At 50.8% G+C, this 25,722-nt stretch overlaps 2 protein-coding genes across 34 annotated transcripts in view; both read right to left on the bottom strand.

Moving 5' to 3' along the window:
* Positions 1-211: 211 nt before the first annotated feature.
* On the bottom strand, positions 212-16,321 carry BRPF1 (bromodomain and PHD finger containing 1). 30 transcript variants are annotated; one of them, XR_012431389.1, is made up of 15 exons: positions 15,927-16,321; positions 13,316-13,924; positions 8,103-9,062; positions 7,096-7,258; positions 6,591-6,722; positions 6,059-6,187; positions 5,670-5,859; positions 4,960-5,269; positions 4,312-4,635; positions 3,705-3,989; positions 3,058-3,205; positions 2,512-2,648; positions 2,291-2,409; positions 1,765-1,919; positions 212-1,058 (listed from the first exon to the last, which is right to left on the bottom strand). XR_012431389.1 is itself a non-coding variant. In XM_005547732.5 (14 exons), exons 2-14 carry the CDS (start codon positions 13,912-13,914, stop codon positions 875-877), a joined length of 3,696 nt encoding a protein of 1,231 aa, XP_005547789.1. In that variant the 5' UTR covers positions 13,915-13,924; positions 15,927-16,321; the 3' UTR covers positions 212-874. The 30 variants fall into 30 exon arrangements, 27 of the variants coding, with proteins under 27 accessions (XP_005547789.1, XP_005547790.1, XP_073888918.1 ...); XR_012431388.1 differs by having other exon boundaries at positions 4,312-4,632; XR_012431390.1 differs by lacking the exon at positions 3,705-3,989 and having other exon boundaries at positions 4,312-4,632.
* Positions 16,322-18,162: 1,841 nt separating this feature from the next.
* CPNE9 (copine family member 9) overlaps positions 18,163-25,722 on the bottom strand; it is a 28,160-nt gene continuing 20,600 nt past the window's right edge. For 2 of the 4 annotated variants that reach the window (XM_065538919.2, XM_074032856.1), the window contains 4 exons: positions 21,645-21,747; positions 20,976-21,033; positions 20,513-20,586; positions 18,163-18,564 (listed from right to left, as the gene is read on the bottom strand). In XM_065538919.2, the coding sequence (XP_065394991.1) occupies positions 18,379-18,564; positions 20,513-20,586; positions 20,976-21,033; positions 21,645-21,747 (421 nt within the window). In that variant the 3' untranslated portion in view covers positions 18,163-18,378. The remainder of the gene's footprint in view (positions 18,565-20,512; positions 20,587-20,975; positions 21,034-21,644; positions 21,748-25,722) is intronic. The other 2 variants (XM_065538920.2, XM_074032857.1) reach the window with 1 other exon arrangement.

Raw genomic sequence — 25,722 nt, 5'->3', positions numbered from 1 at the left:
AAGCTGAGTGTCTAAAGGTGCTTAGCACAGGGCCTGCCACTCACTCCATGCATGGGTAACGGGGGCTCTCTGCTGTGTCTTATAAATGTAGCATGCACAGCAGTCAGCAACCACTTGGGCCCAATTATGTGTCATCCCTGGGGCACAGAACCTCCCTTTGTATCCCCTTTGCCCTGGCAGGGGGGAAGAACAAAGAATTCTAAAAAGACAGTTTATTTTCTAAGAATCAATATATTTTCTTCCTTTGAAATAAATACAAACCAGTTTGAAAGGTGGGGGAATCTATGGGAAAGAGAAGGGAAATGGGGACAGGCCCCAGTCTTTTTTTTTTTTTTTTTTTGTACCAAATGACTCTGGCGCGACCCGGAAACGCAGTTACAAATGAGAATAATTTAAATTCTCCGATAATTACAGTTATTTACAACAGCAGGGGAGGGAGTCACCTAGTGCCCCTCTTCCAGGCTGGACAGATGCCCGCTCACCTCACCACTGGTAGGGGCCTCAGGCCTCTAGGCAGTTATAGATTCTCCTGGCATAAGCAGGTAGAGGTGGTGGGATGGCCTGTTTTATGCAGTGTCCTAACTTTGGCCCACCACCCCGCCCTACAATGCTGTGAGGTCTCTGGAGCTCTTTCTGACCTGTGGGCCCTCCCTCTCCTTGCACTGAACTGCCACTGGCCCTTGGAGTGTTCTGTACAGTCCAGCTGCACTTAGGGCAGGAGGGACCTCCCCCACCCAGCTTCCCCTGAGACTGGCCCCAAGACCAGAAATGAGTCAGTGCAGAGGCCGGTGCCACTCCAGGACAGTGAGCAAAGGGGAGGAGAGAGGTCACAGGGTTGTGTGACCCTGTGTAGGTTGGGCTGTGTTGAGCAGTATCAATCACTATCGCTGGTCTCACTGCTCTGCTCGCCTTGCACCTTGCTGCGGTGCTGCAGAGCCCTGTGGTAGGCGATCTGTACTGACTTGCGGATGTTGGACTTGCGGCCCTCCAGCATCTTCTCCTTGTCTAGGTCCTGGTTCACACCCAGAGGAACCAGCTTGGTCCTCGGCAGCCACTGCCTATAGGACAAGGTGAAGATCAAATAAATCATCTCAGGGAGACTAAGGACCAGCCTTCCTCCTCTATTCACTTAAGTATACTGCCCAAGCACCCACTCTGGGCAGACTCTGTGATGGTCCCTGCCCTCAAAGGAGTGCTCATGGTCTAGAGATGAAAGAGCCCAGTCAACGGTTATACTGTGTGGTGGCAGCGGGAGGGTAACCACAGGGTATTTATGGGTACAAAAAGGAGGCGCCCTGACCTCACCAGAAGTAGTTACCCTGAGGCTCTAGGCAGACTTCACTGACACTGAATATCCTCTGCAGACAATTACCAAAAAGACTACATGTGCAAATATGACAGAAGAGGGATTCAGAGCCTGAATGTTTATGCCTGCCTTATCCTCATTTTGTCACCATGGAGGCAGAGGTGGGAAAACTAAGTCTAGAAGCCATCTGAGTCTGGGTGGGAGCCACCTCTATATTTGTCATAGTCTCTGATGGTCCTTTGGTTTCTAGCTACAGCTGTTTGTCCTCTAGTGCCCACTCAGCCTCTCAGACACATGGTCGACACAACCCTTTCGCTCAAAAAACTGTTCTAAGTCCCTCCCCCACTGACTTATGCTAGCCCAGTCTGCCTGTTGCTGGAGTTTCCTGGCAGTCTGCCTCCATACCACACAGGGCTGCATCTGTGGCTGTGAGTCACACCAAATGCTCCCCTCCTTACCAGGTTCGTTTGTTGTCAAAGAAGAGGACGAGGTAGAGATGCTCTCGGGCTTCCTGGGTCATCTGCTCCCCAAGTTTCAGCACCTCCAGTGGGGGCACAGGGATGGGAACTCCATGGTGGAACATACCTTCTCGGGGCATCTTTGGATCAATGATCTGAGGGTGTAATAAGAGCCCAGTTTGGTTCAGTCCACGTCCTCCCAAGGCTTGCCCTCCTCAAGAACTTAAAGAGTACGTCTGAAGTGGGGACAGAAAGGTTATCATGCTACCAGAACTGCAATGCTGACCCTCAGCTTCTTTCCACGCTACATTATTTCAGAGCCCAAGGAGCAAAGAGAAGGAAAAGGGAGAGATGGAGAAACTGAGTAGGAGCCTCTAAGTGGTACTCAAGCTGTATCTGCCCACCAGTACACCTTGCCAAGAAACTGTGCCCCATAGCTCAGCAGGGAGTAGGAAAAGTTTGCTAACTGTGAATCTGTATTCTGGGATTGGAAAGCAAGGGGCCTAAGAACAGAAGCGGAGCATACCAGAGCTGGGTATGATGGATACCCTCGGCATTTGGCCCACACGAGGTCCAGAGCATCCAGCGGGGAGTCCTCATCCTCTGACAGCCAGCCAGCTCCCCGGCCCAGACTCTTCCTTACCACTTCACAGGAATGGGGGAGAGGGGGTGGATCAGCAGCTGGGGGGCTGGCGAGGCCCTGACACTGGGTCCCCAGCATCCCTGGCCTTGGGCAAGGGAACTTACTGCTGTGGCCCACGCCGCGGCCAGTGCCCACGGAGTAGGCCTCATTCTCAGTGCCTGAGGTATCCTCACTGCTGTCCTCTGGGAAAGTGCCCCGAGAGAAGGAAGGTTTACCCCGGCCTTGTTTTGAGGGTGTTGTGCTGTGGACAAGACAATGGGAGCTCAGCTCAAAGGAGGGGAAGAATGGGGAACAGCATGGTATGTGCCCTCTGCTCTTAAAGCCCTCAGGGTCTGAGACTTTTGGAAAGCAGTGGCTGTATGAGGAATTTCAAATTCAAACACCCACAGGGGCTAGGCTGGTGACCTGAGGTGCGTTAGACTGAGCAGTGGCGGCAGGAGTGCATACTCTAATCATCACCTTAACCCAGGATGGTTCTCTCTGTTCCATTAATGGTAACACTGATTTATTTAACAGAGAACCTTGAGTTTGAGTCATCTTAACCTAGACTGACATGGCAGCCACCCCACTTCCAACAGGGAAACCTAGAAAGGCCCAAGAGCCCTGGAAGGGCATCCCCTGAGGCTGGCCTTGATCTGGAGGGCTGGTACCTGGTCCGGTCTGAGGCAGCGCTGCTACTGCTACTGCTGCTGGACTCAGAGTCTGAGCTGCTCCGGGGAAGGCTGCAGTCATTACGGTATACCAAGAAACTCTTCTTCACTGGCTGGTTTCCACCGCTGAAGCCATTGGCTGGTAAGTCTTGGTTGAAGGGAAAGGGAGGAGGGAAGGAACCGGTCAGGAAGATGTAGATCAGAGATGACATGGAGGTAAGAGGGACTTGGAGCTTGGGTTCCCCTTCTGTGCTGGAAAATTCCTCCAACTTTTGCCAGCAGAGCTAGCTCTGGGCAGTGTCTACCACAGTTGGCCACAGCCCTGCCCCACCCCTTGCTTCCCGTGGCAGTTACTGGCTTTAGGACACAAACGGCTTAAAGGGTAGGAGATCCCCAAGGAAGGTGAGAAGAGAAAAGGTAAAGTGATACAATGGAGGCGGGGGGCCCTGGGTGGGACTCTAGCTGGGTCATAGTGTCTCTGGGCCTCAGTTTTCCCAATTGTAAGATGAGTGAGTGGAGTTAAAGGATTCCTAAGGGCCCTTCTAGCTCTCTCTTTTATGGGCAAATAAAGGGGTAACTGGGAGTATGCTGGGAAGAATGGCAGCTTTGCTCACTCTCTTGGGGCGCTGGGTGATGGTAAGGCTCACCCATTGGGGGGTCTTCTGTGGACTTATCACTGTCGCTGTCTGAACTCGAACTGGGCCGGGGGCTCCTACCCCGCTTGCGCTGACGCAGGGAGCTCATGATGGGGAGCTGGGGGGGCCCCACAGGACTGCCTCCGTGGCTGGGGGTCATCTGGCTCTCCCGGTTTTTGGGGGGCCGGCCCGGCCTCTTGGGCGGTCCAGCTGTCTTCGGGTTCTTTTTGGAGAACAGAACTGAGGTTCTCCTGCCCACCTCATGTGCGGGGGTTGAGGACATGTTGGGACCCAGGCCTGGAGCAGAGAAAGAAAGAAGGAGAGTTGGTGAGGGGCCTGATTTGAGAAAGGTAGATATCCAGGGTCATGCCCTGGGTATATAGGGTCATTACTCCAGCTAAAGTTGGGGAGATCATTTTAGGGGCTTGGAATTTGGAACATTAACTCTTATACAAATAGCCAGAGAGGCAGCTAAGAGGCCCCTGATTGGGGAATGAGGGAGAAAGTACAGCTAGCTGTGTAGGAGGGACCTCTGCCTGGGGAATGGCAGGGGTTGAGTGTGTGCTGCAGAGCCAAAGTCTGACTTGCTTTGGGGTCCACCTTGCCATGGGATTCAGACCTTTGCTTGTCTCCTGGCTGCTGCTCTCCTCTGCGGCACTATCTGTCTGCCCATCCTTGTCACAGGCTGCCGGGTGGGGTGTCAGACTGCCCCGGCTCGAAGGGCCGTGCCGCTCAGGCCCATCACGTGCAGTCTCTCGCTGGTGGGCAAGCTTCCGCCGCAGTGCCGTCATCTCTTTCTTGATCATCTTTGCACGCCGTGAGCGGCCCACACTCTGCTTGCTGGCATTCACTTCGTCCAGCCGCTCCAGAAGCAGCTTCAGCTGCTCTTCCACTGGCAGGTGCTTCTGGTTCTCCAGCAAGACCAGCCGCTCTTCCTCAGCTGCTAGGAGTAAGGTTGGAGGGGAAAGGTCAGACTCAGGGCAGCCCTCAGGGCCCCTTGAACCTGGGCAGGCAGCAAGAAACCCACTCATCCCTCCTCGGCTTCTCACCAGGAACAGCTGTAAAATAGCAGCACCAAGATGTGGAATGATGGGCACTGCTATCCATTCACCCAGTCTGGCTTCTTGGGGAGCATTCCTGGGGATAGTGTGCCATTGCTCAGCCTAGCTGCTTTCTGCCTACACTGCCTGCTCTCAGGAGGGGACTTTTGGAAAGCTGTCCATCCCTGGCATTGGCCTCTTATATGTGTGTGTGACATATCACCCACCATCTTCAGTGTGGTGTGTGGCCTCATCTCCAGTCAGGCTGTGGGGGATATGCATGCCCGTCTCAAAGTCAATGCCCATTTTTTCTGCCTGGCGCCGGGCCTGGCGGAGCACAGCACCACCCTGCTCACGAAGCCGCACTGCTGCCCGGTAGAAGATGGTGTCCTTGGCGTTATACTTGAGGCAGTTGCTGACGATGAGGTTGAAGTCCTCCTCAAAATCATCAAAATTCAGATAGCGGTAAGCCTCCAAGTTCTGCTTCATGGTGAAAAAGTCCATGGGCTTTTTGATGTGGTCTAGGTAGTCAGGTACCTGGGAGGGCAGGGCAAGTTTGTTTTAAGTAGAGATATCCTCCTCATTGCCCCGAACCCTGCTCCTAACAAGCCCCCCTGAAATACATCCAGCAACCTCCTCCCATCAGTTAGAATCAGGCGTATAGCACAGGCGAAAGGAAAGCTGAATTCTGGTCCTGACTTTACCAGTCACAAGCTGTGTGACTTTGGCAAGTCTCTTCACCTCTCTGGGCCTACTTTTCCTCTCCTAGAAAATCATGAAAGTAGAGCCAAATATACTTTTTAGACTACATGAGGCTTTAGTAAGAAAATGGCTTGGGGACTCCTCTGAAAATAAACACCACCTTGCATTCCTAGAGCTCCTTTTACTTAACAGTAACTTATAAGGAGGCTGCTGCCTCAGACCTCTCATTTTATACCTTTTAGAGAGAAGAGTCTGCCAGTCAGGACCTAGGGCTTCAGAGCTGGTTCTTTAGGTGCTGAGCCTTCTAAAGTCTCCGTTCTAGGGTTCAGCACCCCGAAAGTGTCTTCCTGCCCTGGGATTATTCATTTGGCAGACTCAGTCCCTGCCTCTGGGGAAGGAGTGCAGACTGCCTCCCATTCTGGGCCCTTGGGGTGTAACAGGGACAAGACAGAGTCCAGGTGATACATGTGGCTCCAGTTCATCCTGCCCCAGAGCCACCAGCCCCTCTCTTCAAGGTCCCCATCTAGTCCCTGGCCCAGACCTGCAGCAGGGGTCCAATTGGGAGAGGAACAGAGAGAAGGTGGAGTGAGGGGAAGGGATTCTTACTTCGTCCAATTCGGTTACCTCAGACAGAGGGACCGGCTCGCTGAAGATGTTGCCTGTGTCCTTCTCTTGGAGCTGCTCCAAGGTTTTGCGAAGGAGGATGAGGAAAGGGGTCAGCTGCATCTCCATGGCAATCTGCTGAACTTTGATCTAACACAGAAAAAGGCCTGATCAGCCAGGCCCCGGCCAGTCCAGTGGCAGAGACATCTGAGGATATGGTCCCAGCTGGCCTGGGAAGCCACCTTCTTTCCCACCCTCACAGCTGGGTGCACTCATACAGGTCTACCTTCTATGAGATACAAGAAACTTGCACCAACGATTCTGGTCTCCCCCTTTCTTGAACTACCAGCATCAACTACCTATGTCACTGAGGATTCTGTTCATACGCTCCTGTGACATTCTGCTTCCAGTAGACCTTTTAAAAGCACACCAAGAACCAGGAGACCTGACTCTAGCGTCAGCCCTGCTGCTATTTGGCTGACGGACACACACTTTTCCTTCTCCTGGGTCTGTTTTCTCCTTTATAAAATAGGGCTGGCCCAGGATCACTCACCGTCTCCCTTTTGAGTTTTTCCCGCTTGCGGATCAATTCCACCAGCAGCCGAGCTCGCTCTAAATCATGCCGGAGCCGCTGCCAGGACTTGAGCTGTTCTTTAAGGGCCCAGTTCTTATCCTCAGAATCTCTCTGCAGAGGCAAAAGGAAGATCAGGGAATGATTAGAAAGCCAGAGGAAAGGTCAGCAGGGAGAAGAGAGCCCAGGAAACTCAGGTCAAGGGCAGGTCAAGCCAAAAGAGGGAGCACAGCAATTTATTGGTAGTGCCTCAATCTGTGTGTCCCCAAGGCCTGGCAGAATAAATGCCTGGTGTTTGTTGAATGAATACATAAACACATAGGAACAACATCCTTTCACTGAGGATTCCACGCTGATCCTGGCTTGAGGGCGAGCTTAAAGGAGGAAAGAGTCTAAACCCTCTGACACTGGAAACTACAGTTGCAAATTTTGGTTTTCATCCCCCTGGCCCTAGTTCCCAGAGCCCACAGGGAACTGGACACAGTACCCCGACTTGGTCACAGTTCCTCTGAGACTGCAGGTGTGTCTGCAGGCGACGTAGCAATGGGACCCCATTCCGTGACTGCCGCTTCAGTGTCCAGTAGCTGTGCAGCCTCTGCATGAACTGGCTCTTCCTTTGGATTGTCAGGCGGTTGGTGATTTTACTAAGCCTGGGAGGCAGGAAACAAAGAGTAAAACCTGTTGGGCCCTGATTCTCTTAAGCAGAGCAAGGGTCTCTGGCCAGTGAGAGTTCCTGAATGGGGATGAAGGGAGAGTATCTCTTGTCCAAAAGGCCTGGGACTCTGGACTTAAGGCAAGGAAGAAAGAGTGGTGCCATCAATGGTACCACAGCAGACAGGAAACCAAGCTCCCATCACTAAACCAGATCCCTAACCCTGTATACCTGGGATCAGGGACTTCTGCCCCGAAGACTGCTCTAGTCACGGCAGCCCAGAGTACTATTTGACCCTGAGAGCCCCACTGAGACTAAGCCTTTGAAGGTTTTAAGATGAAGTACAACTGTATAGCAGAAACATATAGTAAATCAAATAAATGGCACGAGAGAACTGAAAAAACCCCTGGCCATCACAGCCCACATGAGAGGCAGTAACCACTTCACAACTTCTTGAGCTTCCCCTTCCCCGTTTTCATTCTATTTGTTTCTTCATAATCAGACCACTTTTTCCATTGCTGCCAGTGGCAGTTCCATCCTCTTCCATCCCAACTTAACAAACCACACCATCAAAATGAAGGGCAGTTCAAAACACCTGTTAGCTATGCCAGATAAAAGTTGACATTTCTGGCTCTTAAGTCAGGTGACCTGCTAAAGACAACTATCTCTTTTGAAAATACGTTCTTTTTAACTTCTATGCAGCTCCTGGGAAGATAGTCCAGCCCTGACATTCCACTCCTGGGAAGAAGATAGCCCAGCCCTGCTATTCCACTCAGGAGGCTGCCAGCTCCTCTCCAGAAGGCTTTCTCCCTCACCTGCCGGTCCACCGGCTCCCCACATACCTGTGTGGTGGGATGCAGGGCACTGACACCACAGGTGCTGCTGCCCGCTTCTCTGCCAGGATCTTCCGTGCCTTCTTCATTTTGATCCGGGACTTGGCCTTGGCCTTCTTGACTTTCTCTGAGCTCCAGCCCTTACCCTCATCCTCTTCCTCATCTTCATCTTCCTCACCCTCGCTGTGCGACAGGGCAGGCAGTCGGCGTGCTGAACCTGGAGGCGTGTGGATGTCGCAGTAGGCTGTCTTGCGGACACTGAAAGAGGTGCCGTTGGCGCCTGTCTCCCGCACAGGCTCCATCTTCATGTAAAGGCCAGCCTGCTGGGCGCATGTCACATGGAAAGCTGTGTAACAGTTGGCCTTGTGGCACTGGATGCAGGCCCCTGAGCCCCGTTGTTTGCAAATGTAGCAGGTGAGCTTCCAGCGAGCTGGTGGGATGTGCTCAATGCTGTCAATAGGCTCTAGGAAGACCGTGTTGGCGAAGCAGACCTCAGGGATCCACAAGGCACACACCACATGGGCCCAGCGACCGTCATCTGTCTGCTTGAAGGCACCACCCTTGTTGGGGCACAGGGCACAATCCACAGCACGAGAGGGTGACTGCAGGCAACGGCGGCATAGCCACTGGCCCTCAGGGATATAGGGGACACCGTAGCACTCCTGGTGCACGGCCAGGTTGCACATGTCACAGAAGAGGATGACATTGCTGTTCTGGCACTCACCATCATTGCAGATACAGCAAACAGCATCCTCATCCACTAGCGCATTGGGGTCGCCTTTATTATGACTCTCAAAGTACGACTCCTTCTCTAGTCGGTCCATTAGGTACTCAAAGATCTCCTGCGGGATGGGACTTACACCCTCTGTCTTCCGACGCTCATTCATGATATCCAGCCAGATGTAGTCCTCCTCGTCCATGTCATACTCTACTTCCTCGTCCAGCTCCTCTGCAGACTTCTCGATGTACCTATGGTACACACAGGGAGCTCAGCATCACATGGTTGAGACTTCCCTCCCTTAAAGAAGGTGGGTCATTTGCCACTGAGCACTTACTCTGTGCGTGTGCCCTTCAGATGTGTTGTCTCATTTCATCCTCACCTTAACTTCAGATATTATAGGTACTATCATCATTTCTCTTTTGCTGAAAAGGAAACCTAAGGCTTGGAAGGTTAATCGCCTGGCCCCAGCTCACTTGTGAGAAAGTGGTGGAGCTGGGATGTGAACCCAGACCTGCCACTGCAAAGCTCATGTCCTAGCTGCTATATGTGACACCATCTTCTTTGGGTTGCAGAGGCGTGGCCAGCCTCCTCTAAAAGGAGGAAGGTGGGGCAGCTAGTACCCCTTGGAATGGTCCAGATGATGGTATGAAGAATCAGGGAAGAAGGAAGGTCATTGGATGTCACTGACAAATTACATACAAGTTGTTTTAGCACTGGTGGGCAGGGCCTCGACTAGAGCTGCCGTGGGTCTTCTCTCAGCTGGTGCCAACATCAGCTCAAAGCTCCATCAAACTCTAGGTGCTATGTTTGTTCACTGGATAGCCTTGGGAGATAACAATTATAATAGCTAAGGTTTACTGAGGATTTACTATGAGCCAGGCATTGTGCTTAACTATTATATTTATTCTTACCACAGCCATAGAGTTAGTGTTCTTATTGTCCTCATTTTGTAGATGATAAAACTTAAGCTTTGAGAAGTTAATCAAAACACAGATAGGTCACATAACAAGGGAATGGCAGAGGCATTCAACCTCCACCCCAGTGCTCTTAATGTCCACCCTATATCACTTACTGTGCCAACAGGCCTGGAATTAAGGGCTGCTCTAGTTGCTTGTCACACAGAGAAGGTGCTCCTTGCCTGCCATGCTATAGATGGCCTAGACTCTGGCACTGTGAACTACAGGGTACAAAGGAAAGAATGGGGCTTTGGCTTCTAAGTAAACCGGATTTGAATCCTGGCTCTGCCATTTTGTGACTTTCAGGACATCACTGCTGTTCTGAACCTCAGTTTTATTGATGACAGAATGAGGATAATACTACCTACTCACAAAGATGCTGTCAGGATTATGTGGAATTATAAAAATGAATAGGCTACAAACTCTTGGCCTTTACATTTATTTATATAGTACCTTGCCCGGTGCCTACCACCCCATCAGGCTCCAGCAGTCCCCAGCAGGCCCACGGAAGGAAGTGTGAGCACCTTGGTGTAAAATGCCACCTAACCACTAAGTCACATGTGACCACATACAGACGCGTGCGAATATAAACATTTATCTTTTTATTAAAAAGTTGTTTTTAAAAATGAATGAGCTAAGTCAAATGGCACACAGCAGGTCCTAGAAAAACATTAGCTCCTGTTTCTCCTCTCATGTGGGAAATGGGACTTTGGCTGCTAGAGTGGGCCGGGACACACAGGTGCTGGAGCCACACTGCCTGGGTCCTGTCTAACAGAGGGCAAGTGAGCTAAGCTCCCTGAGCCTTGTTTGTTCATCTGTAAAGTGGTGATGCTAATCTGAACCTATTTCACACAGCAATTGTGAGCATTAAATGAGTTAATGCAGGTAAAGTGCTTAGGACAGTGCCTGGTGTGCAGCAAACACTCAATAAATGTTATTAGTTTTTGTATGGCCCTTATCCACCTTCCTAGCATTATAGCTGTTTATGTGTCTAACTTCTCCACTACACAACAGAAGTGGGGATTGTGTCTGATTCGCCATACAGATACAGGCACTCATCACTGTTCATTTGAAAGGCATTTTGGGGGTGGAAGGGAGGAGAGAGACTGAAACATTGTAGGAAGCAGCTTCTTCCTTTTTAGCCCTTTACCTCTTCCCCAAGGTGACTGCAACATCCCTATCTTTGAACAAGGGTATGACTCATGGATGGTGTGAACCATCTGGCTTCTTCTAGGCCTTGGCACCAGCTCTCTTCAGCACCAATTCTCACCCTTTTCTCTGCCATGACACACGTGACATTATGTGATGGTGCATAACACACTCCCACAGGCACCCAGATTACAGGCTGCAGTACAGATAAGGTAGGCTGCATGTCGTGTAATTCCTGGCACACCAGCTGACATGCCACCCTCTCTCTCCCCCTCAAGGAAGCATATCAGAATGCAAGCAAAAGAAAGTGATGCTATTAGAGAGGTGACCTCAAATCTTCTCAATTTCTATAGAAAGTAAGTCATTTCCAAAACTTGGGCAGTTTTACCAACAGTGGTAACAAATTCCATGCAATACACCTCCCAGTTGTTTGCAGTGCACCTGCTGAAAACTGCTCCCCTAAAGAACAGATCTGATCCCCAGAAAGAAGAGTGAATCTAAGTGGAGGGAGGAAGAAAAGCAGCTAATGAGCTGGACTTGGCTGCCTGTTAGAGCACAGAGAGCTCAAGGGCCACTGGGAGGGAGGGGAAGTCCAAAGAGGGGTCTGTGTGTTAGGAGTGGGGCAGAGGTGGGTATGGTAGTCAGTGTGAACAGAAAAGAGAAAGACCGTGGAAAGCCAGAAGGAAGTGGAATTGGACTGAAAAGATGAAAGAATGGGAGAGGAAGAGGGAGATGGGCTTAAATTCTAATAGTAGAGAGAAGAAAGTGCTACCGGCCATACTGCTTGCGTTCCCAGATTTGCTTTTAAAGAATTGAGGTTTAGGCCAGGCGCAGTGGGTGGCTCATGCCTGTAATCCCAGCACTTTGGGAGGCTGAGGCGGGCAGATCACGAGGTCAGGAGATCGAGACCATCCTGGCCAACATGGTGAAACCCCATCTCTACTAAAAACACAGAAATTAGTTGGATGTGGTGGCACGTGCCTGTAATCCCCGCTACTTGGGAGGCTGAGGCACGAGAATTGCTTGAACCCAGCGGAGGTTGCAGTGAGCCGAGATCGCGCCATTGTACTCCAGCCTGGCAATAGAGCGAGACTCCATCTCAAAAAGAGAAAAACGGAAAAAAAGAATGGAGGAATAACATCATGTGGACTGCACTTTTGGTAAAAAATGCTTTTCATATAAAAGCCTTTATGACAAATCCTCCTCAGAGATCAGGCCTTCTAATTAGCTGACAACAAACTTACCACTCTTGGCAAATTAACTCATCAGAATGCCTTTTTTGCCTTGGATGCCAACTTTCAGAGAGGTTTTACACTTGGTTTTCGTGCCATCCTTCAGCCAGGATTTCTCCATGTAGTTTCACCACCACACTGCCCCCCACATCCCTTCACCTTTTACCTCATGTTAAACAAATGATTAAATGACAAAAATAAAAGGGCCACTGGAGGAGTATTAAATGTTGCTTAAGCATAAAATACCGCTTAAACATGTTAAAGGACAAATGACAATAACAAAACAAATAGTGGGAGAATTACCTCTGCAGATTTACAAAGTGGTTTTAGTACCTTATGAAATCAGTGATCCTATACCTTTAGGGAGGCAGAGAAATACTGTATCTGCTCTGCAGATGGGGTCCTTAAAACACCTTAAGTTGGATGCATTTCCCAAGGTCATTCAGTAATGAAATGGAGAGGGCCAGGAATCAGAAACAGGATGTTTTGCCACAGTGGAAACAGTACAGCTATGGAGTCAGAAGGACCTGGGTTTGAACCCCAGTTCAGCTATCTACTGGCATGTGATTTTAGATAAGTCTGGCCGGGCACAGTGGCTCATGCTATAATCCCAGCACTTTGGGAGGCTGAGGTGGGTGGATCGCTTGAGCCCAGGAATTCAAGACCAGCCTAGGCAACGTGGTGAAACCCCATCTCTACAAAAAATTTTAAAAACTAGCTGGGCATGATGGCATGCGCCTTTAGTTGCAGATATTCAGGAGGCTGAGTGGGAGGATCACTTAAGCACGGGGGGCGGAAGTTGGGGTGAGCCAAGATCGTGCCACTGCACTCCAGGTTGGGTGACAGAGCCAGACCCTGTCTCAAAAAAAAAAAAGAAAAAGAAGATAAATTTGGCATTCTTTCTTGACCATAGTTTCCTCATCTGTGAAATGAGAAAAATATCTACCTGAGAGTTGTGAGAAAAAAATAAAGGAGTGGTGTGTGGCACTGTAGAGTAAGTGCCACCATTAGTAGGATACCATTCCACTCACTGCCCTGGCAAACTCAGTGTTCTTTCACTATTCTTTATTCCCACCACTCTTCTATCTGTGCCTCTCACCTCTCTCTGGCTCCTGAGCCCTGCTTGATCAGTTTTCCAGAGCTGCAAGGTAGAGGTGGCCTTACCGGTAATAGGAAGTTGGCCGGGGTGGGGCATCAGGGGTGTCTTGTTCCAGCTCCCGATAGACCACCTCTGGCAGCTTGGGAGTGGTGCTCGCAGAAACATTGTGGTGGTGATGATGGTTAGAGTCCTTGCGCTTCTCCTTGTTCTTATGTTTGCCTGACTTGGGAGTAGCAGCTGGTGTCTCAGTGTTCTCCTTGTTGCTGCCATTCTCAGGGGCCTCCTCGGGGGCTTCCTCATCCTCTGACACCACATCCAGGTTGTCAAAGATGCTGATGCGGTGGACGCGGCCATGCAAGTCCACCTCCACCATGCGCTGGGCCTGTGCATAGCTCATCACCTCACGGCCTGGTGACTGTGAGACCTCTGAGGGGCTGGGTGACTGCTTGTTGGCTGGGCGTGACTGGCGCCCCTTCTTCTTGTGCTTGCGGAGTGGAGTCTGTTGTGGTGGTGGTGGGTTGTCGTGGTCATAGTGGTACAGGTGGTACTCAATACCACTGTAACTCTTGTAGACCTTTCGGCAGGTCTCCACCGGGCACTCGTACGGTGGCTTAGTCGCCCGCAAGTTGTGGCAGAAAGTCTTCACATCAAAGTCCACCCCCATGCTGTCACATCTAGAATACACAGATCAGTTAGCATAAGGCTGGGGATGAGTTCCTGGCCATTTGCACCAGAGACCCCAGTCTTTCCAGTCCTCCCCCTCACTTGGAGTCACTAGGTCCTGGCCAGCCTACCTCTACAGTGTCTCCAAATGCCATCTCCTCCACCATGGCCCGGATCTGGGCCCTCATCACCTCTTGCCTGGTTATCCTGCCCTATGTCTCAACTCCTCTAGCCCAATCTCACATCATATAGGAGAGTGATCTTTCTACCAGGTAGTAATGATCATGACAGTCTCTTCACTAAAAGCCTCCTGATGCTCCCCAGTTCCTTCAAGATAATATTCAAATTCTCTATAATGCCATTCAAAGAGCTCCTTTCACTTTCTGGCCCTAGTCCTCCTTTCCAGATTCTTTTTACAAGTTACAGCTGTTTTTGTCTACACAGGGGAACCTACCATTCCCTGAATGTTATAACCTCTCATTCCTGCAAAATGATCTCTATTTGGAATGCCTTCCATCCTTTTCTGACTGGTAGGCTCCTACTCGTTCTTCAAAAAACCAGCTCAAATGTCACTTCTGACACAACTTCTCTGACTCTCCCATGGGGAGCTGTTTCCACAGCATTCCATTCTCACCTCTACCACAGCACTTGACATACTGAAAATTGTCTCCCCTCTGTACTGGGAGCTGTGTAGTAAAGACAAGAGAGCCTATCCACCTCTGTATCCCCAGTACCTAGCATGCAGTGGACACTCAGTTTTTGGTGAACGAATGAACGACCTGTTGAACGAATAGCTGAATGAGGGGATCACCAGATTGAGAGCTCAGATGGGATGAAGGCCATGTAGAAGGCTGAATGGGTGGCCAATGCTTTAGCATTGGACTCCTGCAGAAATCACTGGATCACAGAAAGAATTCATTTACTTTTGAGGTCTTTATGGGGAGCCTGGCCCTGGAACTGGGTAGGAGATGTACTGTGAAGTAAAGTGAAAACTGAGATCATTTAGTCAGTGACAGCAGCCTGTATTACATTTGAGCTCTTCACCCACTCACGCAACATTAACTGAGTGACTACCAAGTGCCAGACCCTAAGGGTACAAACACGAACGCGACAATCTAGGCATGCTCAGCTCCACGGTGGTCCGCAGGGGCCCTCCCTTCCCCCTCCCCAACATTCCTGGGTGAGTGTAGACAGCAGATGGCACCAGGCCTCAGGAAGCCCAGCTTGGTCAGAGACTGCCCCAATTTCTCTCGGCCTAGTTGAGTTCAACAATTCAGCTAGGGGCTTGGCACCATCCCAGCAGGGCAGGGCTATCATGAGCTCCCTGACAAAATAACCCCTCTTGGCCTCTCCACCTGTGCCTTAACCAGGCAAGTGGGCTACTCCAGCTCTTCTGTCAACGGCTCCTGACTATCACATCAGTAACGCTACACGTCCAACTGCAACTCTCTTCTACTTCCTACCTGCGGCTGTGTCTTTAAACACAAACCAACCGAAGCACAAACAAGCTCTCCTCTTTCCAAGCTGGGTCCCGGGTGAATGGCTCCCAAAGCAGCACAGTGAATCCGGCAATCTCCCCTTGGAACCCGGCAGCAGAGGCACAGGCGACGGAGACGAGAACTGTGACCAGAAAGCCCGTGGGGAGGGCCCAAGGAGAATGGCGGCTGCATCTGCCCCAGAAGCTCAGGGGGCTGGAGGAAGTAGGGGGCGGGGGCCGGAGGGATAGGGCTGGGCCCCGGCAGTGCCCGCAGCCCACTCTCCGGATGCGGCGGCGTTTCCCCTTTGTGGAAGTGTAACAAGTGAAACAAGGCTCCCCTCCTGCCACTGGCCAGAGCAGCCCCGAAAGACATACTGTTGCCCCGGGATGCCTGCTGGGAAGCAATGCACTGTCAGTTCTCCCAGCTGGAGTTGCCAGAGAGGCTCCCGGGCCACGCGGCTCAGTGCGCGCCCCACGAACGTAGCCTACCCCTTCCCTGCCGGCCACTCCCGCCCTGGTCCCAGGCCCGCACTCACCGGCCACCTCGAGTCCGGGCTCATCGCCGGGGGCGCCCGCCGGGGCTCCGACCCCACTTGGGGAGGCCGGCGGGGAAAGTCGGGCCGGGAAGGGGGAGCCCCAACTCCGGAGACCTTAGACCTCGCCACCTCGGCCCCCTGCCGCCCCACGCTTTGGTCCCGGCTCCCCGGGATTCCTGCGCTGACCCCTGCCGCTCCCGGTCCCGCCGGCGCCCTGGGGTCTCAACTCCGTCGGCAGCCGCCCGTTTCGCGAGCCCTTAGGATGCCCGGTCTCGGGACCGGGCGCCGCTGGAACAATGGAGGCTCCCAGAGGCAGCGCGAGGACAGCGGCGGCGGAGACCGTGGCGGCAAAGGCTGTGGCAGCGGCGGCGGCAGCAGCGGCGGCGACGGCGTCTGCGCAGGGTAAACGTGGCTCCGCGGCGCTGCTGAGTTGCACTTTCGCCACGGATCCCCGCCCGCCTGCTGAGGCTCGAAAGACCGTTCTCTGGGATTCAGAAAGGACCCTGGACGCCCCACAGGGCTTCTCTAGCTCTCTCATTTTAGAGTGGAGTTTCTGGAGACTGAAGTCACCGTATTCGGGATCCGGGGTCGTCGGGCGGTTTGTGGCGAATCTGCAGCCACGGACGGTGAGCGCGGGGCTGGGGGTGAGGAGCCCGCCCTTCTCCCCTCCCCCTCTGCCTCCTCCCTCTCCGCTCCCTGCCTCCTGCTGGCGCCGCGGCTGCGGGAGGGACCTGGCCTTGGTCTCGGAGGAAGGCGGTGAGGCGGGGCCAGAGTCACGGGGCGGGACTGGGGGCAGGGCCGGGAGCAAGAGGGATGGGAGCTGGAGCCTAAGGGACCGGGAGTTGTGGGTAGGACCGGGGCGGGGCTGGAAATTAGACGGGTCTGTGGGGCGGGGCTTGTGAGGAGGGGGCGGGGCTACTGTACAGCGGGGGCCCTGTTAGAATAGCGAGGTAAAAAGTGGGGTTAAACAGAAGAGGACTACTCATGAGAGAAAGGGCGGAGCTTTGGACGAGTCTGGAAAGTGGAGCTGGACTAGAAATAAAGAACAGAGTTGGAAAAAACGACGCGAGGCTGAAGGGAGTAGGCGAGGCTTGGGAAGGCAGCGGGCGGATCTGTGGGGAAAGGGCGGGACCGATTAGGGATAACGGGGCGTGACAGAAGGAAAGGGAAGAAACTCGGGAAAAGTAAAGGAGAGGTGCTAGAGAAAAGGTATGGGTCTGAGAGAAGGGGCTGGTTTGGGGCCGGTGGGTGTGAAAGGGCTTGTGTCTGGTAAAGCGGCGGGAACTCTGTGGGTTGGCACGGATGTGCTGCGGGTTGCTGGTTGGAAGATGGTGCCAAAACAGCTGATTTAATGTGAGTGGGCCACCTCCTAGCAATGTGAACGTGGGCAAGTTCAGTTCTTCAAGTTCCTTATTTGTAAAACAGAGCTCGAAAACTCTATTGCTAGCTCTTGAGGGTTTCAGAGAACTTGGATGGCAGGGGAGACATCCTTAAACAATACTCCAGTTTTGTCATCAAAGAGGAGCGTGAAAGGGTCTTCTAGGGTTCTGCGACAAAGTCCAAAGCATCTGAAAGCTTCTCTCTTATCTTAATGCAAACTTTGCATTTGACCCACTAAAATGTCTGTTTTCTAAAAACCATCCCAATAAAATCGACATGCCAGGAAGAGGTTTGCTGATTAAGATCTTGGAATCTGAAGTCAAACTGATGAATTCTCTTAAACAAATGATTCATCCTCTCAGAGCCTCAGTTTCCTTATGTGTAAAGTGGGAATAATATATAGTACCTGTTCTCACAGAGTAGTTGTGAGAATTAAATGAGGTGATGCTTGTAAATCACCTAGCACACGGTTTGACTTGTAGTGAATGTTCAAAGAAAATATTATGTTATTATCCTTATTAAAATAACTCAGAATAAATGGATCAAAGCAGAGTTATACTAAGTCATCTCCTTTAGTGGTCAGGAATTCGTTTGAGAATCTGGTGAAAACTTTGGGCCATGTGCAGGATTCGGATTTTATGGAAAAAAGAAAAAAACAACTGTGGGCCTCTCTCCTGAGGAAGACATACCAAGTTTCACTTATTAAAGTCTTTGAAGAATGTATGAAGAAGTGATTGGATGAACGTGTTAGGATGGGGATGAATCTAGCTGAAGCCATCCTGGTTTCCCCCTTCTTGATGTGGCCCCAGTCCTTGGGTCCCATAGTCTTCCTTCCCCAGTATGCATGAGACAGAGGTGGAGTGAAGATCAGCTTTATTATTGGCATGAAGGCAGGGAGGTGGTGATAGTGCCAGGCCCTCTGCAGGCAAGGAGGCGGAGGGCTTATCAGCCAGCATCGATCCTCCAAGTTGGTCCTCCCAGTGAGGTCCAGGGTTCCAGGTGCCTCTGGCTTAAAGCAGAAGCAGTGGGTGAGCAGACGAGCAGACTGTGAGGCATTGGATATGTGGAATCCTCAGGGCTGCTCTGGAGCTGGGGTCGGGCTGGGGTTGGCAGGGGGTGGGGGCCGAGGCTGGATGTCTCTGGTGCGCATATAGGACAGCAGCTGCTCCGGGATCTCGGCCAGCACATCCTTGGCCAGTCGGGCCATGCTCAACACCTGGTTCCCCGACCGGTCAACATAGTCTCGGAATGGGACGAACTGGGTCAGGCACAGACAAGAAGAGAGAAGCCATGACCAGGAGAGAGGGCATGGGGGTACAGCTGGGAGGCTTGTTTTTTGATCTCCAGCATCTCTTTCCAACTATCATAGTATCTCCCTCCCCACATCTTGAACAGTTTTGTACATTTGCTTTCTCTCCACCTACTTTTTTTTCCACCCTCAACCCACTCCAGTTTGGCTTCACACAGGCCATTGAAACTGCTCTTGCTGATGTCGTCAGTGGCCCTGTGTTTCTAAATCAGTCCAGTGAACAGTAATTTTTAGTCCTCATCTTGCTTGACTTCTCTTTAGCTTTCCATTACATTTGACCATAATTCTTCTGGACACATCCCACTCTTGACACCACACTTTTCTGGCTTCTTGCTTACCTTTCTTGAAGCTCCCCACTCCCACCACCATTCCTCTGGGTCTACCTGCTCTCTAAACCTGGTCCCTTCTCTCTCTCAGCTCTCTTCCTGGATGATTTCATACACTTCCATGACTTTAAAAATTGTTCCCTGGAAGGAAGTAGAGCAGGCCAGGAGGTAGGGAGGGAGACTGGAAAGGAGGGATCAGGGGAGAAAAGGGGCAGGGACCAGGGAGAAGGGATCCTGAGAACAGGAGGAGGCCAGAGAGATGGAGTTGGGGCAAGAAGGAGGAGGAGTCTGTGAGAAGGGGCTGGGAAGAGAGAGAGGCCTAGGAGAGGGTCTTGGGGAGTGGAGAAGAAGAAATAAGGTATGGGGGGAGAGGGGCTGATAAGGGAGAAAAAAACAAAAGAAAATCTGTTTCCTAATGACTGCCAAATGTATATATCCATCCATGACCTCTTTTCAAAAAATTATGTTTTATTTTTATTTATTTTTTTTCTTTTGAGACGGAGTTTCACTCTTGTTGCCCAGGCTGGAGTGCAATGGTGCGATCTCGGCTCACCGCAACCTCCGCTTCCCCCCAGGTTCAAGTGATTCTCCTGCCTCAGCCTCCCGAGTAGCTGGGATTACAGACATGCACCACCACGCCCGGCTAATTTTGTATTTTTAGTAGAGACAAGGTTTCTCCATGTTGGTCAGGCTGGTTTCGAACTCCCAACCTCAGGTGGTCCACCTGCCTCAGCCTCCCAAAGTGCTGGGATTACAGCCCCCCTCACTCCCCATCATCATCTAATCATCAAGTCTTGTAACATTTTCTTCTTAAATATCTTTTGAACCTGCCACTTTCTCTCCCTCCCCACTGCTTCCAGCTAGATCTTTATCACCGCCCTCTACTACTTCAAAGGCTTCCTCACTAATGAGTCTACTTGCCTTTTCTCTTGCCCTCTTACTGTCCACCCACCATGCAGCAGCTAGAGAGATCCTTTTAAAAATGCCATCTCACTCCCCTATGTAAAATCCTTCAAGAGCTTTCCAATTCTTTTATAACAAACCCCCAAATTTTGCCTCCCTCCTCACACTCAGTATGATCCTGCTACCCTAGCTTCTGCATTTTTGTTGATTGGGCCAGTTCTTCTGGGCCTCAGAGCCTTCTCACATGCTGCTCCTCTCCCTGTAATGCTTATCACCTCCCTTTGGTCTCGGCAAGCTAAAGAACCGTTTCCTGACTACTGTACCTATGTTAGGTCCCTGTTACAGGCTCTCACGGTGGCATTTGCTATTCCTCTGGAGTACTTATCACAATCTAATGAGATATTTATTTGCGTGATTATTTATTGTTGGTTGCCTCCACTAGAGGGCAGGGGCCTTGGGGACCTCCCGACTTACACCATGGATGCACCAAGGCTGCAGCAACCTTCCTATTTATCAAAAAGGATGTATTCAATGAATGAGAAAGGATGAAAGAGTGACGGGGAAAAAAGTAGGAGACTGAGAAGGCAGTAAGTGTGAGTGGCTCCCAACTTAGCCTCTTCTTCTCACTGTGCCTCTCAGCTCCGCAACCTCTCCCAGGTCAGGTCTACCTGAACGATGTCCCGCTCTGCGTAGCGTCCTCTAGAGGACACGCGCACATCATCACCATCCAACTCTTCCATTGCTGCAGAAAAGACACCCCTCAGCTGATTGGCCTCTCCAGCCCCACCCCCATGTTGCCCCCTCCCTTTGAGCTCCCCTTTGGAGTCATCAGAAGAATGCTTAATGCTTCTGATCAAGTCCTACAGATATCAGGCTTTGTTATGGAGTTATTATTATTATTATTATGCCTCCCAGGCAGCCCGTCCTCCCAGGAACCCCAGGGGAAATATTAGTATCATCAGCCTTGATTCTGATAAGGAAACAGGTTCAGAGAAGGTCTGTGACTTGGCCAAGGCTTCACACAGGGGTATCTTACCTTGTCTCTTCTGTGAGGCAGGCCCAAGTACCCGACCCCCTCCCACTTTTCTCCTTAGTTCTTAGTCCCACTCAGGGACACCCCTTCCTACTCACCCTCAAACATGGCTGGTCCTACACCGACGATAATGATAGACATGGGCAATGAGGAGGCCTGTGGGGGAAAGAGGGTGAACGGTTGGGGCAAGCAGCCATCACCAGGGAGGTGACTGTTGGCAGACAGTTCTCTGAGTATGTGTGTCATAGTTCTGCACATTTTGTAAGCAGAGGCATTGATTCTCTCTGCCCCAGACTACTTTTTGAAGGATGTTTCTATATCAAGCAGCCTTGAAAAATACAGTATTTTCCTCTAGAGCAGAGGGCATATTTGCATACTGTCCAATATAGTTTTAAAACAAGGTCTCCCTGGAGATCTTTGGAACAAAAGGCAAGCATGCTTACTGTCCATTATAAAAGACTCAAGTTCCCTAAGCTCAGGGTTCCTCTTCTGTAATGCAACCCACAGTGGCTGCAAGTGTCATCTGTCCCACTTCACATCATCCAGTGGGAACTGGGACTTAGAGAATTCAAGCAAATGCTAATACTCCAGCTACTGCTTTTGCTGGAAATCAAAGTCCTCTGTCTCTAATCCAAGAGTCTTGTGTCTTCTGCCAGCATCCATGAAACTGGCAGGCTAACTTGTTAGCTTGCAAGTAGGATAAAATCTCAGCCCCTTCACAGTATTGACATTACTCTTCCCTGCCAAGCCCTCCTCCTCAGACTCACGCTGACGATGGCCTCCTTGGTCTGTGTCATGTCAGAGATGACCCCATCAGTGATGATGAGCAGAACGTAGTACTGGGAACCATCAGAGATCTTGGCTGCAGCCCTGGATGAGAGGCCAAATCAGAATCCAGATGAAAGCCAGACAGGCCACAGGAATACCTTACCCCCAGAGCTTCCACAGCCATTGTGTGGGCAGTGGGCAAGACCTGGGGCTTCTGAAACCCATGCTCCTTCCCCAGACCTGGCAGCCTGCCCCTGCCTGCATATATGTATATATATACACACACCTTTTTTTTTTTTTTTGAGACAGAGTCTCACCCTGTTGCCCAGGCTGGAGTGCAGTGGTGCGATCTCAGCTCACTGCAACCTCCACGTCCCAGGCTCAGATGATGCTCCTGCCTCAGCCTCCCGAGTAGCTGGGACTACAGGTGTGTGCCACCATACCTGGTTAATTTTTATATTTTTAGTAGAGATGGGGTTTCACCATGTTGTGGGCTGGTCTCAAACTCCTGACCTCAAGTGATCTGCCTGCCTCAGCCTTTCAAAGTGCTGGGATTACAGGCGTGAGCCACCGTGCCTAGCCTGCCTTCAGTAGTATTTATTGAACACTTACTATGGTAGACACTGGAGATACATGAGGAGAAAAAATAAATCCATCCCAGCCCTCTTGAGTGAGGCAGACATTAATCCAAGAATCACACAAAAATGTGTAAAATTACCACTGTGATGAGTGCTGTGATGGAAGGGACACTGCTATGACAGGGTGCCAGAGGGGATCCTGGCCGGGTGCAGTGGCTCATGCCTGTAATCCCAGCACTTTGGGAGGCCGAGGTGGGCGGATCACTTGAGGCCAAGGATTTGAGACCAGCCTGGCCAACATGGTGAAACCTTGTCTCTATGAAAAATACAAAAACTAGCCAGGCATGGTGGTGGATGCCTATAATCCCAGCTACTCGGGAGGCCGAGGCAGGAGAGTCCTTGAACCCAGGAGGCGGAGGTTATAGTGAGCTGAGATTGCGCCACTGCACTCCAGGCTGGGTGACAAGAGTGAGACTCTATCATTGATTGATAGATAGATAGATAGATAGATAGATAGATAGATAGATAGATAGATAGATAGACAGACAGACAGACAGACAGACAGACAGACAAATGGGATCCTGATGTGACCCAGAAGGTCAGCGAAGGTTTCTTTAAGGAAGTGATGTTTGAGGATAGAGAGGCTAAATGAAAGAGGAGGAGGATCTTTCTAGGAAGGGGGAACAGTAAGGCCAAAGGCACTAGAGTGGGGCTAAACGACAACTCCCCTGTGTGGAGGTCAGAAATTGAGGGAAGCAGAGTGGGCCATGTGGCTGAGGAAGCACAGAGCTTAGACACACAGGGGTTGATCAACCCCTGGCAAGATTTTGATGTTTATACACGAGCAAGAGCAAAGGCTGAGGGCTTCCTTGCTTCCCTCTCCCCTACATTTCTCTCTCCCTTCTCCTCTCTGCCGACCACATCTCATTGCCTGGGCTGTTGGGCCCCGTGCAGTCCTTCCCTGGTCAATCTAATAGCTGCTTCCAGAGCTCCTTTTCCTTCTCTCACCAGTCTTTGAAGCCAAGATTTTTTTTCCACTTGAAAAGGATGTCAGAAGTTATTGAGTCCAGTCCCTTTATTATGCATATTCAAAAAAAAAAAAAAAAAAAGACCTAGAGAGGGCACAAAGGTAGTGGGAGACCTTGGTCTCTTGACTTCCAGTCTCCAGTCCTGTGCAGATTGGAAAGGATGGAGCTGTGCTGTCCAGTAAGGTAGCCTTAGCTGCATGTGGCTATTGAAATTTAAATTAATTAAATATAATTAAACATTCAGTTCCTTGGCCACCCTAGCTACTTTCACGTGCTCCATATCCATATGTGGCTGGTGAATACCATATTGGCCTGCACAGATGCAGAACTTTTCCGTCATTGCAGAAAGTGCTATTGGATGGTGCTGTATTGAAACCTGATCTCAAAATGTGAGGAAAGGCACAGAGAGGGCGTAGAATTATAAAATAGCTTTGGGGACAGGTGGGGAGGCTCACGCCTGTAATCCGAGCACTTTGGGAGGCTGAGGCAGGAGAATCACTTGAGACCAAGAGTTTGAGAACAGCGTGGGCAACATAGTGAGGCCTGGTCTCTACGAAAAAAATTAAAATTAACTGGGCTTGGTGGCATGTGCCTATAGTCTCAGCTACTCAGGAGGCTGAGTCAGGAGGATTGCATGAGCCCAGTGAGCCATGATGGCACCACTGCACTCCAGTCTGGGAGACAGAGTAAGACCCCAACTGAAATAAAAATAAAAATAAAGTAATAAAATAATTTTGGCTCAGTTTGCCCAGGGCCCAGAGTGGGAGTGGGTCATGATCCTCTTTTTTTTTTTTTTTTTTTTTTTGCGACAGTCTCGCTCTGTTGCCCAGGCTGGAGTACAATGGCACAATCTCAGCTCACTGAAATCTCTGCCTCCTGGGTTCAAGCAATTCTCCTGCCTCAGTCTCCTGAATAGCTGGGATTACAGGTGCCCACCACCATGCCCAGCTAATTTTTATATTGTTAGTAGAGACAGGGTTTCACCATGCTGTCCATGCTGGTCTTGAACTCCTGATCTCGAGTGATCCACCCACCTCGGCCTCCCAAAGTGCTGGGATTACAGGCATGAGCCACCGCAGCCGGCCATGATTCTCCTTTACATCCCCTACCCACTTCCTGAATTCTGGTCCCAGCCTCCTCAGAGACCTGGCTTGGGACCTTTTCCTGTCACTTACTCATTTCACAAATAGCAACTGCATACCTAGTATGTATCAGGCACCAAACTGGGTGCTGAGCATGGAGCAGAATAGGATATTGTCCTTGGGGAGAGAGAGGCTTAAACTACTAAAATGCACTGAGGTTAGGGCTTTGAGGATGTAACATCTAACCTAAGTACCTGAAAAATGGGTTGGGTTTAGCCAGGTGGTGATGGGGGTAGGAAGGTAAAGGGAAAAGTGTTCCAGAGAGAGAGAATGGGTAAGTGCAAAACACGAGGAGTTACATGTAGAACTATGGCAGAGAGGCTGGACCTGGTGACACATCTAAAATCCCAGTGCTTTGGGAGGATGAGATCAGAGGATCTCTTGAGCCCAGGAGTTTGAGACCAGCTGGGCAATGTAGCAAGACCCTGTCTCTACAAAAAATAACAAAATTAGCCTGGCGTGGTGACATGCATCTGTGGTCTTGGCTACTTAAAAGGCTCAGGTGGGAGGGAGGATCGGTTGAGCCCAGGAGTTCAAAGCTGCCGTAAGCTACAGTGGTACCACTGCACTCCAGCCTGAGCAACAGAGTGAGACCCTGCTCTTAAAAAAATAAATAGGCCGGGCGCGGTGGCTCAAGCCTGTAATCCCAGCACTTTGGGAGGCCGAGATGGGCGGATCACGAGGTCAGGAGATCGAGACCATCCTGGCTAACACAGTGAAACCCCGTCTCTACTAAAAAATACAAAAACTAGCCGGGCGAGGTGGCGGGCGCCTGTAGTCCCAGCTACTTGGGAGGCTGAGGCAGGAGAATGGCGTAAACCCGGGAGGCGGAACTTGCAGTGAGCCGAGATCCGGCCACTGCGCTCCAGCCTGGGCGACAGAGCAAGACTCTGTCTCAAAAAATAAATAAATAAATAAATAAATAAATAAATAAATAAATAAGGAACTATAGAAGAGAGGAGACAGTGGGCATAATGCAAGGGTTTGGGGGCACAGGAGGTACATCTTTGGTTCCCTGTAGATGCCTTGCATTTTCAAGGCTATTTTTATCTGGAAGTTAGCTGAGAAAATGGGTGAGTGGCCAGAAGCCAGTCTGTGCCTCACTTGGCTGTAGAGTGGGAAACAGCAGAGTCCATTGTGATCATCAAAATCACAGATGTATACTTGACATACATCATCTAATTTGTTTTTTTGTTGTTTTGTTTTGTTTTTTTGAGACAGAGTCTTGCTTTGTCTCCCAGGCTGGAATGCAGTGGTGTGATCTTGGCTAACTGCAAGCTCCGCCTCCCGGGTTCACACCGTTCTCCTGCCTCAGCCTCCCCAGTAGCT

The sequence above is a fragment of the Macaca fascicularis genome, chromosome 2, assembly GCF_037993035.2.
Source record: "Macaca fascicularis isolate 582-1 chromosome 2, T2T-MFA8v1.1".
Lineage (NCBI taxonomy): Eukaryota > Metazoa > Chordata > Mammalia > Primates > Cercopithecidae > Macaca > Macaca fascicularis.
This window is presented reverse-complemented; position numbering and strand designations above follow the sequence as displayed.

What these genes read in the sequence shown, in the direction of transcription:
- BRPF1 (XM_005547727.5), bottom strand. Translation starts at nt 13,914, where the DNA reads ATGGGGGTGGACTTTGATGTGAAGACTTTCTGCCACAACTTGCGGGCG. An exon ending in AGGTAACCGAATTGGACGAA is followed by an intron (nt 5,270 to 6,040) that starts GTAAGAATCCCT and finishes CTGCCCTCCCAG; the next exon opens with GTACCTGACTACCTAGACCA. An exon ending in ATCCATCATACCCAGCTCTG is followed by an intron (nt 1,920 to 2,290) that starts GTATGCTCCGCT and finishes TTACACCCTCAG; the next exon opens with ATCATTGATCCAAAGATGCC.